Source organism: Scatophagus argus, chromosome 20 (assembly GCF_020382885.2).
Source record: "Scatophagus argus isolate fScaArg1 chromosome 20, fScaArg1.pri, whole genome shotgun sequence".
In the NCBI taxonomy this organism is placed as follows: Eukaryota; Metazoa; Chordata; class Actinopteri; family Scatophagidae; genus Scatophagus; species Scatophagus argus.
Genome location: NC_058512.1, coordinates 19560635 through 19577489, shown reverse-complemented (window position 1 = coordinate 19577489; position 16855 = coordinate 19560635). Strand labels below are relative to the sequence as shown.

Here is a 16855-nt window from a genome sequence, read left to right as displayed (position 1 = left end):
AGTAGTTTGATAAATATAAATAAAGATAAATAAAGCAAACAGGGCCAGACTTAAGGGGTACCCTTGTCAGCAACTTCTTTCAAGTGGCACTGGATAAGTTAAACTGCCACTAATTTTTATTCTGGCTGTGGAGGAGTAGCATCAGATGGCCACCTATCTTGAGCCGGGGTCTGCTCCAAGGTTTCTGCCTTCTAAAAGGCAGATTTTCTTCGCCACTGTCGCCAACTGCATGCTCAAGGGGGAATGTTGGGTTCTCTATTTTACAATTTAATTAAAGAGTTTGGTCTAGACCTGCTCTAATTGGAAAGTGTCATGAGATAACTGTTGTTGTGAATTGGCGCTGTATAAATTGAATTGAATTGAATATAGTCTGTAGTCAGAATTTAGATCTGATATTGGCCTGTACGAACCGCACTCAGACTTATCCTTACCCATCTTTGGAATTACAGAAATGATTGCTTGTCTCCAGGATACAGGTATTTCTCTGGTTTTTAGTGTAAAATTAAAGCATTTCAATAATACTGGTGATAGTATCACTTTGAATACCATGCTGCTGGAAATCCACCCAAACCTGGCATTTTATTTCTTTTGAGTCTAGGAATGGTGTTAACAAGTTCTTGTTTTGTTATCTTCTTCTGTTCTGTTCCAATGGACAACAGGTCCAATGAATTCAGGAGGTTTATAATGCTTGAAAGCTCAGCACTATTTCGTATATATGTACAAATCCTTACAGTCATTTTCAAAAGAGCATTGCATTTTTTTAATATGTGACATTTTACCAGATTGTGTATCTTTAATTTGTGAATGGATCTTTTGTCCTGTTGCCTTCTTATTGTCCAAGCTAATCATTTTTTTAGCCTTTGGTCCATTGTCACGATACAACACCTGCATGGTCTGAAATGACTTTAACCTCTATTTCACATTTTATGATTCTGTATATCTCTGAATTAAACATGAAGAAACAGTCATTTCTTGAGTATACACTATGTGGATGGGAGAAAAATTAAAACTGCCTTTTGTTGGATGAATTTCCATCCACATATCCATCACACCTGTTTTTTGACAGTGCTTGTCTCTGGATTTATTCTTTTTGTTAAGTTAGTCATGGGAGGGTTGCAATTCCACTCTCCACCACAAATGAGAACCCCTTAAGTTTCTTCAGCATTTAAATCAAATATTGTGTTGATATGTACTGTATCAGTACCTGGGGATCTATCCACATTTAATAAATTAATGTCACCAATTTATGATCGGTGTATCCTTTTAGTAAAATGTATCATCAGCCGGTATCAGTTATCTGTGTGAAGAGCTGGAATGTCACTTTATTTGAAATTAATATTGCTGCACCTCTCACCTGTGCATGTTTATAGGAAGAGTAGTAGGTATTTTTAAAAACTAAAGATTTAACTTCTAGTGTTCCTTATCACATAGATGAGTCTCTTGTCAAAAGACTGTGTGTTGTTTTTCTCTTTTCACTTTAATTATTAATTTATTTCTTTTGATGGGATTTAACATTTAAAGCAGTTACTTTGTACTCCTGATTTAACATCCTATCCCATAAGTCTAATGTGCATCTTATGTTCCACCACTGACCTGAAAATGTGAAAAGAGAAAAAAAGCTTGTGCACACAATAAAACAACAGATGCACTCTTATATACTCATATGAGAATTATTAGAACTCACCATTAGTTGCTTTTGAACATTTTCCGTTTCCAAAATATTGCGGTCCTAAATGTATTTTAATAATATTTTGAGCCAACAGCAAATCCACATACAAGAACAGGACTAATATACAGCCGGTATTCAGTGGTAATGCACCCTATGTAACTTTCCTACACATATGTATGTCTGTGTACTCACAGTCTGATTGGCAATATTTTCATATTTTAATTGTCTCTGTGCAGCACAGAAACAGCACTGGTTAAAGTTACAAATGACCTCCTCATGGCATCAGACCACGGGCTTGTCTCCATACTCGTTCTACTGGATCTCAGTGTTGCTTTCGACACAGTAGACCACAACATTTTATTACACAGATTAGAACATGAGACTAGGATCACAGGGACTGCGCTACGCTGATTCAAATCATATTTAACAGACAGATTTCACTTTGTTCACGTTAATGATGTTTCCTCTTCACATTTAAGGGTTAACCTCGGTGTTCCACAAGGTTCAGTGCTTGAGTCGATCCTGTTCACCTTATACATGCTCCCTCTAGGAAATATTATTCAGAAACATGGCATAAACTTTCATTGTTATGCTGATGACACTCAGCTGTATTTATCCTTAAAGCCTGAAGAAACAGAGCCGTTGGCCAGACTCCAGGCATGTCTTAAGGACATAAAGGACTGGATGACCGCCAATTTCTTATTATTAAACTCAGACAAAACTGAGATCATTGTTCTACGCCCCAAACACCTTAGAACTAGAACTTTCTCTGGACAGCATTACTTTGGCCTCCAGTACGACTGCGAGGAACCTCGGCGTTATCTTCGATCAGGACGTGTCATTTATCCATCACATTAAACAGACCTCTAAGACCGCCTTCTTTCATCTCTATAATATTGCTAAGATTAGGAGTGTCCTCTCTCAGAGTGATGCTGAAAAACTTGTCCATGCTTTCGTTACTTCAAGGCTGGACTACTGCAACTCACTATTGTCAGGATGTCCAAATTACTGTATTAATAGCCTGCAGCTGATCCAGAATGCAGCAGCTAGAGTTTTGACAGGAATCAGTAAAAGGGATCACATCTCCTCCATCTTAGCTTCTCTCCACTGGCTTCCGGTAAAATTCAGAATAGACTTTATAATTCTCCTACTTATATATAAGGCCCTAAATGGACTAGCCCCATCATACCTGCAGGATCTAATAGTCCCATATATTCCCAATAGATCACTCAGATCACAGAGCGCAGGTTTACTTACAGTTCCCAGAATTCATAAAAGTAGAACGGGAGAACGAGCCTTTAGCTATCAGGCACCCCTGCTGTGGAACCAGTTGCCAATCTGAGTTTGACAGAGTTTGGCAGACACCACCTCCACTTTTAAGACTAAACTTAAAACCTTTCTGTTTTGTAAAGCATATAGTTAGCCTCAAACAAAGTGTGTAGGCCTGGTAGGCGTAGTTACAGTCGCTTCTTGACAGACAGCCACGGGTAGAATAGGTCTGACTAACTGTTAATCTTTAAATCTCTATCATAGCTACGCTGCTATAGGCCTATGCTGCCGGGGGACACAAACGTGATCCACCGAGCAGTTCCCCCACCTCCCTAATACCACTACCATGTCTACTCCCCCACCTCTTCTTGTCTTCTTCCTCTCCCCTCTTCTCCCCTCATCAGATCAACATATAATTCATTACCTCCAGACCTCTAGACTGGATTACTGTAACTCCCTTCTATCAAGCTGCCCCAATAAATCCATAAAGACTCTACAGCTAATCCAGAACACTGCAGCACGACTACTGACAAGAACCAGCATGAGAGATCATATTTCTCCTGTAAAGGCTTCTCTGCATTGGCTACCTGTAAAATTCAGGATAGATTTTAAAATTCTCCTCCTTACTTATAAAGCCCTGAACGGTCAGGCACCATCCTATCTTAAAGAGTTAATAGTACCCTATTATCCCACCAGAGCTTTGCGTTCCCAAAATGCAGGGCTACTTGTGGTTCCTAGAGTCCTCAAAAGTAGATTGGAAACCAGAGCCTTTAGTCATCAAGCTCCTCTACTATGGAACCATCTTCCGGTTTCGGTCCGGGAGGCGGACACCCTCTCTATATTTAAGAGTAGACTACAAACTTTCCTCTTTGATAAAGCTTATAGTTAGGGCTGGCCTAGGCCGGCCCCTAGTTATGCTGCTATAGACTTAGACTGCCGGGGGCCCTCCCGTGACGCACTGAGCTCTTTCTTCCTCTCCCTCTCCTTCTGCACACATTCATGTCCCATTAATGCATATTACTAACTCAACTTCTTCCCTGGAGTCCCTGTGCTTTCTTGTCCCGCAGATTCCTATCGATCATGACTGGACCTCCTGCTGCGGTCCTGCTGTCGTCCTGCTCAAAACCTACTGCGATTACTACTGTTTAGTCATAATCTGATTTAAATCTGTTACGACTCAGTACAGCTACTACCATTATTGTTACTACCATTGTTATCAAAATCACCATAATACCTTCTGTATACTTCATTGTCATTATCATTATCTACATTCCGATACTTCTGGTATTATTACTGCTGCTATGCATCTCTGCTTGTGTGCTCCTTCTCTCACACCCCACCCCCTCTGCCTCTCTCTCTCTTTCTCTCTCTCTCTCTTTCGCTCTCTCTCTCTCTCTCTCTCTCTCTCAACCCAACCGGTCAAGGCAGATGGCCGCCCATCTTGAGCCGGGGTCTGCTCCGAGGTTTCTGCCTTCTAAAAGGCAGATTTTCTTTGCCACTGTTGCCAAATGCTTGCTCAAGGGGGAATGTTGGGCTCTCTCTATTTACAATTTAATTAAAGAGTTTGGTCTAGACCTGCTCTAATTGCAAAGTGTCATGAGATAACTTTTGTTGTGAATTGGCACAATATAAATAAACTGAATTGAATTGAATTGAATTGAATTATTTTATGTCACTAACTGTGTGTCCAGTTCTCCTCGTAGTTTTGTGTCTCTCCCTCCCTTTCTTTCTCTCTCTGTATCTCTCTGCAGGTCTCTCTCCATCCAGATCTACATGTTGAACTGCATCCGGCCCTCTGACAAACCCAGTGTCTACTGTCAACATCTGCCCATGTCATTGTTCTATGTAGTGATATTATAACTAACTTAAACAACATATCAGCTAAAAAACAAATACATACAATACATAGTCTTCAGAATTCCAATTATAACAACCTGTCATGTCTGTCCTTGTAATTTATGATGTTTACTGCATGTATGTTTCTCTCTCTCTCTTTCTCTCTCTCTCTCTCTCTTTCATCCTCTCTGTCCTGTCTACCTCTTTTAAATTGAAGTTAAACTGAAATTAAATTGAATGGTACAGTACATCTACTCATGGGGAAAATGTCAGACCTTTCTGTGAGCACACAGACTATGTTACTGCTCGTTTCATCGCCATGACTTCTTTCATAGCGAAAAACAGAAAGGAAAGTTGTGATAGCTTCTTCTGTAACTGGTTCTCTCTGCAGTGGGCAGTCGTGGATCAGCGGTTAGGGTGTCGGACCCGTAACCGGTGGATCGCTGGTTCGATTCCCCGTCCCGGTGTCCATGGCTGAGGTACCCTTGAGCAAGGTACCTAACCCCCACTGCTCCCCGGGCGCTGCACGCGGTCGCCCACTGCCCCGGGTTTGCTGTGTGTGTATGCACGTCACTTGGGTGGGTTAAATGCAGAGAACAAATTTCGTTGGAGTGAGTTCCCTCCAATGACAAAATATGTCACTTTAATCTTTAATCTTTAACTTTAATCTGTAAGTGAATGTGTTAAGTATGATGAGGCAATTTAATTCAATTCAATTCAATTCAGTCACTTTACAGTTAGAGCAGGTGCTGAAATTTATACAGACCCTTGAACTGAACTGTGCCAATGGGTGATTGTGGTAGGTTTTGTGGTATCAGCAATTTTATTGATGTCAAAAAATATATAACACTAAATCATAATGAAACATTTGTTTACACCCCCGACATTTCCACAAACATTCACTTAAGAACAGAGAGGAGTGCCAAGTTAAAAGAAGTCTATCCATTACTATGAGTGACATTAGGTTGGCATTAGAATGATCTCTATCATTATGCACACTGATTTTATGCACGTTATTTTGCACATTTGATTAACTGATTTGTGTTAAAATACAACATTATGTTAATACAGGCTGCAGGAATGGGATGTACAAATTGGGTGTGGATGGATAGATAGATAGATCTTTTTAAAAAAAATAAAATAAATAATAATAAAGCTTACTACCATGATTATTAAAATGCTATTACTTCTCATAGTTTAAAGCATAATGTTATTGCCCTTTAGTTTTTCAGTCATCAATATTATCTTCTTTCTTTACCATTTCCAGACCCTGATCAGCAGAACACTGTAGTGCAGGGCCACAACCTGTTGCACCATCTACTGGTAGCTACAGAGTACAAAACGAAAACATGAGGCATGAGCGGCTTAAATTCTCAGGCTGTTATGAGGAATATGTACAGTTAGGATGACACCGAATTTATGTGTCCCAGGCCCTCTGGGATTCAGCTGATTTGGAGGAGTACCACTTCCTCTCCATCTGTCTTGATGTTTGTTTAAGTGTTCGTATATTTGAATTATACCAAGGAGCTAGCCTCCTATGATTTGTAACCTTCCTTCTCACTGGAGCAACCATATCTAAAACTGTGTGTAATGCGGCTGCAGTGTTGTTGACAAAGCAATCAATTTCTGCAGGAGTAACATTTAAATCAGTACGCTCTGTTTTACTGGTATATGGTGTTGAAGGGAGCTGTGATGGGATTGCATCCCTAAATCTGTCAACAGTATTCTCAGAGACATCTGGTATACTAGACCTTTTTATTGTGTGCTGTAAAGTCGGTTAGAGTTAGCTCAAAAGTTAGACGTGAATGGTCTGAAAGGAGAGGGTTTCAAGGGACAACTAACAGGATCTTAGTTTCTGGGCTGTAGGTGTGAACCAGGTCGAGGGTGTGATTATGAAAGTGTGTTGGTTCATTTAAGATAAGATAAGATAAGTTGAACTTTATTGATATTGATTGATTGATTGGAAATTTACTTGTTGTGGCAGCTCACAAGAACAGAAAAAGAGTGCAAAAAGCAAAACAGTTACAAAAAAATATAGATAGAGAGGTAATAAATTAAATTAACAAATTAACAATTTACAGTACAGTAAACACAGTATACACAGCTATATACAAGTCCTCATAAGGGAGGAAAAGACCATTGAATTATGTAGTCTAACAGCAGTGGGAATGAAGGACCTGCTGCAGCTCCTTCCTACACTGAGGGTGTAGCAGCCTGCTGCTGAAGGAGCTGCTCAGAGCCTCCACTGTCTGATGCAGAGGGTGACAGGTGTTGTCCATGATGTTGTCCTCCTCTCACTCACCTGCTCCACGGAGTCCAGTGGTCAGCACATGACAGAGATGGCCCTCCTGACCAGCTTATTTAGTCTCTTTCTGTCCCGGTCCCCAACAGACCACAGCGTAGTAAATGGCTACCACAGAGTCATAAAATGTCCTTAGGAGGGGCCTGCACACTTCAAAGGACCCCAGTCTCCTCAGAAGGTGAAGGTGACTTTGGCCCTTCTTGTACAGGGCATCAGTGTTATGTGACCAGTCGGTTGAGGTAGACACCCAGATACTTGAAACTGTCCACCATCTCAATGTCCGAGCTCTGGATGTTCACTGGTGTATGATATAATGTCCTTCTCTGGAAGTCAATCACCATCTCCTTTGTTTTACTGGTGTTTAAGCACAGGTGGTTGCACTCACACCAGTCCACAAAGTCCACGATGACTGACCTGTACTCCGTCTCATTCCCCTCAGACACACAGCCAACAACGGTTAAGTCGTCGGAGAACTTCTGGAGGTGACATCTATGAACATGAGTATGTATGCAAATGGGTGAATGCTGGCTTGTTTTGTAAAACACCTTGAGCAGTCAGTCAAAGTCTAACAGAGTCCATTAACCAATTTTGGGTGGGGGTGTTAAAAAGTCTCAAGCTAAAAAGCCACTTTCCACCACAGTTTGTAATGAGTCCAACTTCCTGCCAAGCACCGAACTGGCTTTTTTAACCGGTTTGCCCAGCAGCTTGGTGTTTTTGTCCATCAGGTTGCCTGGCAGTAGTGCACTGTTTTGATAAGACTGGCTGTTAATATTGTTGTTGACCTGATGGATTTAGTGAACTGAAATAACTTATTATGTGAATGAAAATATATCCTTATGTCTGGGGAGCAGCTCTTATATGGATTCGCCTAGGTGGTTTGCTTTGGAGGATAAACAATTACAAACAGATTGCTTTGTAAACATTTCTCAGATAATCAAGTAATGTAGTCATTTTTTTAAATGTCTTATTTAGTTGGACAAGTACTAAGTTTTTGTTGTTTTTTTTTTTTAGATTTTTCAAGAAGACGACTCAACACTCAAGAGGACTCAATTTCAGCTTCGTCTGAGGAAACATTTCTGTAACATTAACAGTAACTTCTCCTCAGTTACGTTCTTTCTTTGCGTTCTGCGGTAGAACATGAGCAAACAGAAAATCTGTTCTGCACTAGGAGTGGCGTTCCTACCAGAACGCTGTTATCTGACTTTAAACAGTGGACGATAGTGCCCTCCCACTCATCTCCACAGCCACTGTCACAGGATTTCACTTCCAGAGACGCACCCACAAGTAGCCTCGAAAAAAAAAAAAAAAAAATCAGCCCTGCCGGAAGTGACTCAGACCTTCAAAACAAAAGTAGTCAAATATCTGCAGTATACTGAATTTTTGCTTTTCCTGTGAGACAAGCTTTTGATTTTAAGTTACATTAAGTTACAAACATTTACTTTTGTCAGACGTTATTACATATATTCAGCAATGCATTTAAAAATAAAAACTAATATCTTACATGTGTGCCATGACCTTACTGTCCCATAATCCACCCTTGATATATTTTCTCATGTTTTTGTTATCATTTTATTTCTGCAGAATGATAAATTATTTGAAATGCCAATGTGTCCTTTAAAACATGGGCTAACAAGGACTAATACTAGTCTAGTTTCTAATGTTTTCTTCTCTTCAGTGTGTAATGTGCAGGATTTTCCTAACATTTTTTTTTCTATTTTCTCATTATTTTGCTGTTTTCAGAAGAAGAAGATAGTATTTTTTTGCATTTTGGAATGGTGGCTGTTTAACAGCCTGGCATCAACTTTTTTTTTCTTCTGATTTACTTTATTCTGTGTTTACTAACAGCACCCGACAAATCCAAACATTTTATGATTCTAAATCCACCAATTCCACAAATGCCAAAAAAACCAAAAAAAACAATCCCTTTAATTTTTGAGGCGGCATTTTTCATGTTCCGGTCTTGCGTTGTGTAACTTGACGGTTGCGTACTGGTCGTTGGCTTACATCACTAGGTTAGTTCGTGTTTATCTCATGAAACGTGGAACAGCGTATACAACTGTCTGCACGCTGGCCCGTCACTGTCTCACAGGCGCAGGCATGGTTCTTTCTCTGGGATGGGTCTCAGCTCTTGTCGCGGGTCTTTTCTCCGCTCATGTTTTACAGAAACTCTTCTTCCCATACTTCTGGAGGGACCTCCTCTTTCTCCTGAAGGTGATAAGGTACGGCGTAAGGCTGGAGCTGTACAAGCTGACGTCCAGCGTGTGTACGGTCCTGGACAGGTTCATCCAGCAGGCTCAACGCGTTCCCAATAAGCCGTTTGTTATCTACGATGAAACCATCTACACGTACCGGGACATCGAGAAACGCAGCAACAGACTTGCCAATGTTTTCTTGGAGAGAGTAAACTTGAGGAAAGGAGACTGCGTTGCCTTGCTCATGAACAACGAGCCCGACTTCCTGTGCGTTTGGTTCGGGTTGGCGAAAGTAGGCTGCTCGGTTGCTTTCCTCAACACCAACATCAAGTCCAGATCTCTACTGCACTGCTTTAACTGCTGTGGAGCCAAAACTCTGATTGTTGGTTCAGGTAAGGCTCGCAATTCCACTGCCATTACTCCACTGTGGCTTCATAAATGAGGTTAGATATTCATTAGGGGCCCTTAGAGGATTGACCTTTTCTATGTAATAGGAACTGCTCTATGTAATGTCAATAACCCGGGTCTAGTTTAAGTAGCTTTGCATTGATCCCTGCTGGTTTTAATCCCTGCTATTTATATCTCTGGATGATTCTACCATCATCCAGGTTTCTGCTCTTTCGTGCTGGCCAGTCTTTGACTCCTGAACACCGGGAGTAATTCTAAGCTTCAAGCATTGTTGTACAAGTTTCACTAATTGATCTCCTGACCTAATTTTCTTACATTATACAACACAAATTGGACACTAAAGACCTATAATTACAAAAGTTATGCATTTTTACAATTGAATTGCACTCAGAAAATAGAACTTTCTGGCATATCTATCATACTCAGTGACTCCTGTGGTATTTTCTGTCAGTGTCTCCAACATGAGGATTTGCTGATTTTCTCTGTGTAATATCATTGTAAAGTGAATGCCTTTGGGTTGTTGATTGTTGGCCATCTTGAAAAAGTGTGATGGATACTTTTATCCATCACACACACACACACACACACACACATATAAATATACATATATATATGTATACATACACTTGGCCAGTTCAATAAAAGTGGGTTTTGAGAAGTGAGAAGTCACTGACCTTGCAAGCTTTTTGTTTTTTAACCTCGACTTTGGAAGGTCCCCACCTGAGGATCTCAGGCTTTGGGCTGGCTCTATACATCTATGTAACTCTGTTATATATCTTGGAGGCAGACCCAAATGTGCTTCAAAAGTGATCAGTAAAATCTTAAAATCAATTCTAAAACAGACTGGCAGCCAGTGAAGGGGGGCTAGGATGGGGTTGATGTCTGTTAAAACCAGTGTGAAGCCTAGCTGCTGCGTTCTGAACTAGTTGGAGGTGTGATAGGAACTTGTTGGAGATGCCGGACAGAAGAAAGTTGCAGTAGTCTAACCTGGAGAAAATGAAGTTATGGATCACCTTTTTGAGGTCAGACTGTGGGAGGAGTGGATTGAGTCTTGAGAACATATGAAGTTGGATGAAGCATGATTGAATGATTGTTTTTTTTGACTTGGGGTCAAGTCAGCTATAACCTGGCTGATTGGTGTCTGTGGATGTGAGGCGCTAAGCTGTTTGATTTCTGTTTTTGAATTGTTGAGTTGAAGAAAGTTTTGAGCCATCAAACAGTTTACATCACAGAGACAGCTGATGGCAGCAGCTAGGCTTCTTGGGTCATTGGGTGTCAAGCTAAGGTATATCTGTGTGAATAATTTGGTTGAGTGGGAGCGTATAAATAGAGATTAAAATCGGACCTAAAATTGAGCCCTGCAGCACATCACAGGTGATGTGGGCTGGGGATGATGTGTATTCACCTATGGTGACTGCAAAAGTTCTGTCCAAAAGATAAGGGCCCAGCCAATGGTGTGCAGTGCCCTGGATGCCCACCCAAGTCTGCAGACGGATTATTAAAATGTTGTCGTCTACAGTGTCAGATGCTGCACTAAGGTCTAAAGGAATTAAAATAGGGCTCTCTCCACTGTTGGCCGACAAAAGGAGGTCACTGGTCACCTTGAGGAGGTTCTGTACTATGCAGTGATCTAAAACCAGACTGAAATTTCTCAGAGGTCATTATTACACATAAACTCTAAAAGTTGATTTATCTGACCAAATCAATGACTTCATATAAAATCCTGGGAATTATAACTCTAACTGTTATTGGTTAACATTCTGTTGTTCAGCTAATTAATTAAATATAATTGATTATATTAAGTTATCATTGCTATACTAATGTCAGTGTGTATGTGTGAGACATGCTGTGCACTCCAAAACATTTCAGAGGCAAAATGTATACCTTTCAACACGTGATGGGCCCAGTGAATAACAAGCAATTTCCAGATGCAGTGCACTCTTTGATTTATGTTATTAATAATGACAGGGGTGTTGCACATTAATCTGGTCCCTGTATGCAGACATTGTTTGTTCCCCTCCCCAAACCCATGGCTATTCATTCATCCATTCTGTCTTTGTGGGCCTCACATGTGGGCCCTGTACACTCAGTCCCCTTTATCTGCAGTCTGACGACCCTGAAGAGTGAACTCCAGTTTCCAAATCTTCTGCCAGATTGCTGCTGTTTTTTTTTTTTTTCAAACTCATGTATGAACTGTGTGGAATTCCAAGAGTGATCTGAATGATTGCTCAATATGGGAGTCAACCCTGGAAACATATGCAGAAAAGCTGGGAATTCCTTGCTGCAACATGATTTGACGTGTAATTTGCTGTTCATTTTTACGACAATATGAAATTTTGTATATTCAGCTTCCAGCAGTGTTTCACAGGAGGAATGCTGTTTGTACGGTTAATAGGATTCATCATCCTGCAGCCATGTGACAGGATTCACATTGGTCGATCATTGCTCAACCAAACAAGCGTGACATTGATCAGGGACACTGTCCTGACTCCAACCCGAGTGCAACAGGAGAAGGATTCATGGAACAACACTTGGTAACAGTGAGGATATAAAGTCAGTTTTAAGTCTTCATTCATTTGTAGTGTGTGAGAGTTGTGTTTGACTCTTTGTATTGTTTTTATTTGTTGTTGGTGAAAAAGTGGTTTTTTTTTTACCTGGTTAAATAAAGGATATGTATATAAAAGTCGGACACTAATTAGAGTAGATGTCGTGCCATTTAAGTAGTATTTAACAGATCAGCAGATCAGATCAGCATAACGTTGAACTAATTGAACTTTAAGGGATTTTTATGGGATCTTTGTAAGTGAATAGAGAATTGTGCAGATTGAAGTACATTTTATCACTAGAGATGAAGAGTCATGTCAATGTGGACACACCCGTTATAGCTCTGTAATATGTGATTTTTCCATCTTCTGGACTCAGCGGATTCTCACTTGTTGTTTTGAAGACGTAAGTTTTAGAATAAAATATTTAGATTTTTGTTGGCTTTGCAGTAGTTGAGTAAAAAACAGATTCAAGAGCTTATGGTTTAAGATAATTGAGAAAAATATGAAAAAATAAAAATATGACTGCAGATTTTAAGGGCATGAATAAAAATTCATTGTGATGAAAAAGGTTGCTTAAGTAAATCAGACTTTTGAGCAGTGCATCAGTGCATCAGGACACACAGAAATCAGGAGTGGGAAAAATAACAGTGTTTACTGGACTTAGGGAGATCTTCTTACAGAAGATGAAATAAAGCTAGCTAACAAAAGAGTAATCTGACCAAGTTAATATGAGGAGGACAGCAGGTGAGCACTCGTGGTCTCAGTTTCCTCCAGCAGACATCCAAAGAGCTGATCAGAGGTCCTTCACAAACAGGCAGGCAGAAAACATACAGAGGCAGAGCATGAGAAGGTGAACCTAGGCAGAGTAAATAAACAGGACAAGGTAAACCTGAAGTCAGTCTTCACAGGGAAGAACCTAACAGGAGAGCCAATGAGAATACCACGAAGGCAGCACGATAATCAGATGAAGGTGGCAAGGAGAGACTGGTCTTTAAAGGGATGCTGATTGATGGGCAGATGAGGGAGAATAGGAATGCCAAGCTCAGCTCCGGATTGGACCCTTAAGGAGACTCAACACACCCACTCACAGGAAAAGGGAAGAGAAAGGAAAAAGAACAACGAAACAGAAAAAGCCCAAACCCTAACATCACTGTTTTGAGTGTTTCACAACTTTCAAAACTTTCGAGAGAGAGACGGAGAGAGAGACGGAGAGAGAGAGAGAGAGAGAGAGAGAGAGAGAGAGAGAGAGAGAGAGACGGAGAGAGAGAGAGAGAGAGAGAGAGTAAGTGAGTGATTGGGGGCCACACAAACAGCAACTGCAGTAATGCTAGTGCAATAATGCTGGAAAATATAGGTTGTAATTGTCAATGATATGTACAATATCTACTATAATAATTATAATAACAGCAACAACAATAATGATAATAATAATAGAAGTAGTAATAATAATGTAGAAATACGATTAAATAATAATAATAGCAGTTTGTGTCATGCAGGACCACAGCAGCAGGTCCAACCACCATCCATGGAACCTGTGAGAGTTCAAATACTCATGAACTGATAAGTGCTTATGATTTACCAGTTGTAGTAGCCATGCTGGCATGCCAGCTGTGGTGTGTGAGTGTCGTTAACTTCCGTGGGTGTATTGATTGCAATTTTATTTTTGTATGAAGGAAAGTGCATTAATAAACCCTTTTTGTTTAATCTACAAGAACAGTCAGTGTGAGCTGCAGATATGGCATGAGAAACGTGTTGAGGTTGATCCTGACCCAAGTATGAAGCACTTCAGCTGGATCCTTTTGACGCAAAGGAGTAGCAGCTCCACTTCAAGCTCATACCAGATGTCCTAGCTCCTCACCCTTTCTGTAAGGCTGAGCCCAGCCACCCTACTTGTATCCATGGTCTCCTTCTTTTGCTCACCACTCAAAGCCCAGTAACATGGGTGAGGGTTGGAGCGTAGATTGACTGGCAAATCAAGGAGCTTCTTGATTACCTACCTAATTAGCAAACTTTGACATCAAGGATATCTAGCAAACTTTGACATCAATGATATGCGCCTTTAACTCGATGTCCTTTTTACCCAACAACTTCCTAATCACTGCACACCTGTCCGTCAGCGGTTTTTAACTTAATATCCATCAGCACATTTTCTGAGCCTTTTATTACTGCCGTTTTAACCGATTTTAATCCCAATTTTAACACAGAGCAACTGGTCTCCTTCTTTAAGTCCACCTGTCTCTATCCTAGACTCCGTTTCCACTTTCAAAGTTAAAAAAAAAAACTGCCAAATCATCACAGCCCTGGTTGGATGAAGCCACCAAACTTTTGAAAACAGAGTATAGGAGGATGGATGACATCAGCTCCACCAGTTCTTATTTTACATACCCACAGGGACAGCCACTGTTATTTTAGTAATTTTAAGACAATTTCACTACCTTTTTTAGCAGATCATGGCACACATTAAGTCCACCACATGTCATCTTTATTCCCACTAAATTTTTCAAAGAGGTTTTTGACTTTATTGGTCCCATTATTTTGTTCAATATAATAAATAAAAAGGTATCTTTCCCTCTGTTTGCAAACATGCTGAAGTGCAACCTTTTTTAAAGAAACCTAACCTTGATCTGTCTTTTTTTTTTTTAGTAATTTTAGACCAATTTAAAAAATCCCCCTTTATCTTAAGTTTTAGAACAAGTGGTTTCAACCCAGCTTTTAGATTTTATGTGTCAAAATGACCTCTTTGAGAAATTTCAGTCTGATTTGTAAGCCTTACAAAGTACAGAACCTGCCCTCCTTAAGGTGACCAATGGCCTTCTTTTATCAGCTGACAGTGGAGAGAGCTCTATTATAATTATTTTAGATCTTAGTGCAGCCTTTGGTGCTGTGAATCACAAAATTTTAATTGACTGTCTGCAGACCGGGATGGGCATCAGTAGTTTTGTTCTTATCCTTTAGAAAGAAGTTTTGCCGTGAATGGTGAATACATGTCTTCCATAGCTCGCATTACCTGTGGTGTGCTGCAGGGCTCAATTTTAGGTTTGATTTTATTCTCCATTTATATGCTGCCACTTGGCCAAATTATACAATGACACAACGTCTCTCTCTCTGTCTCTCTCTCTCTCTCTCTCTGTCTCTCTCTCTCTCTCTCTCTCTATAGAGAGAGCTATATATATATATATCACTCTTTTTCTTCTTGTAAATACTTTATTCTTCATTTTTTATTACTATTATTTGTTTTTTGTGTTTTGTATGGTGAACAGGAGAGAGAAAATCTGGAGTCAAATTCCTTGTATGGTCACACGTACTTGGCAAATAAAGCTGATTCTGATTCTGATTTCATTGCTACGCAGATGACACACTAATATACCTTCCCTTCAGATCCTGTGACCCAAGAAGCCTAGCTGCTGCCGGTGACTGTCTTAGTGATCTAAACTTTTGGATAGCTCAAAAATTTCTACAACTCAACAACTCAAGAACAGAAATCATACTGTTTAGCCTAACACATCTCCAGAACCCAGCCCAGAATCATGCTTCATCTATCTTCATCTATCTATATCGTACAATATCCAGAATCAAACCAACTCCTTTCACAGTCTGACCTGGAAAAAGTCATCCACATCTTCATCTTCTCCAGGTAAGACGACTGCAACTCTCTTCTGTCTGGCATCATCCAGGAAGTCATGAAAGTTGTGACAATGGCTGGATTTAATTTTATTACTTTTCCGTTTTTCTGTTACTACTCTTTGTATCAGAGAACATTGCCAATAGTGGTGGGGGCATTGTTTACACCCGCGAACAGCTGATTGCACTGTGTAAGTCCGTGCTGCTGCCTGGAGACAGACCTGTGGTCCCGCAGGAGTTACAGAGGAGCACTAGTGAAGACCCAGAGGGAATACCGTGAGTGTAGTATATTTTGCTTCAGCGAAACATGGCTGCACTCACACATCCCGGACAACAGCAATGAGCTCCCAGGTTACGGTTTGGTACAGGGTGACAGAGACTGTTCCAAGAGTCGGAAGAGGAAGGGTGGCGGGCTTGCACTTTATGTGAGTGAGAGGTGGTGCAATCCCGGACATGTGAGCGTGAAGGAGCGGACCTGCATCCCGGACATTGAACTGCTAGTGGTGGGAATGCGCCCGTATTGTTTACCGAGAAAGTTCACGTCTACCATTGTTATCGCTGTTTACGTCCCCCCGTCAGCTGATGCAGCCGTGGCCTGTGAAGTTGTTCGCTCCACAACACCTGGATGCATTCATGGTTATTACAGGAGATTTTAATCATGCTTCACTGGACAAATCTCTCAACAACTTTCACCAGTATGTCGACTGCCCCACCAGGGACAATAAGACGCTGGATCTCCTGTACGCTAATGCCATGGATTCATATGATGCCACAGCCCTCCCGCCCCGGCTGGTCAGACCACAACTTGGTCATGATGACTCCCAAGTGTGTCCCTCTTGTGAAGAGGCACTCCGTGCACACCAGGACAGTGAGGAGGTGGACACAGGAGGCTGCTGAGGCACTGCAGGACTGCTTCGAGTCAACAGACTGGGATGTACTCTGTGAGCCGCATGGGGAGGACATCGATATGATGACTGACTGCATCACTCAGTACATGAGATTCTGATAGGAC

At 40.8% G+C, this 16855-nt stretch overlaps 1 protein-coding gene across 1 annotated transcript in view; it reads left to right on the top strand.

Moving 5' to 3' along the window:
• The first annotated feature begins 9089 nt into the window (after positions 1 to 9089).
• The window catches only part of slc27a6 (solute carrier family 27 member 6), a 36511-nt gene continuing 28745 nt past the window's right edge, over positions 9090 to 16855 (top strand). The window contains exon 1 of the mRNA XM_046375140.1: positions 9090 to 9660. Within this exon, the coding sequence (XP_046231096.1) occupies positions 9108 to 9660 (553 nt within the window). The 5' untranslated portion in view covers positions 9090 to 9107. The remainder of the gene's footprint in view (positions 9661 to 16855) is intronic.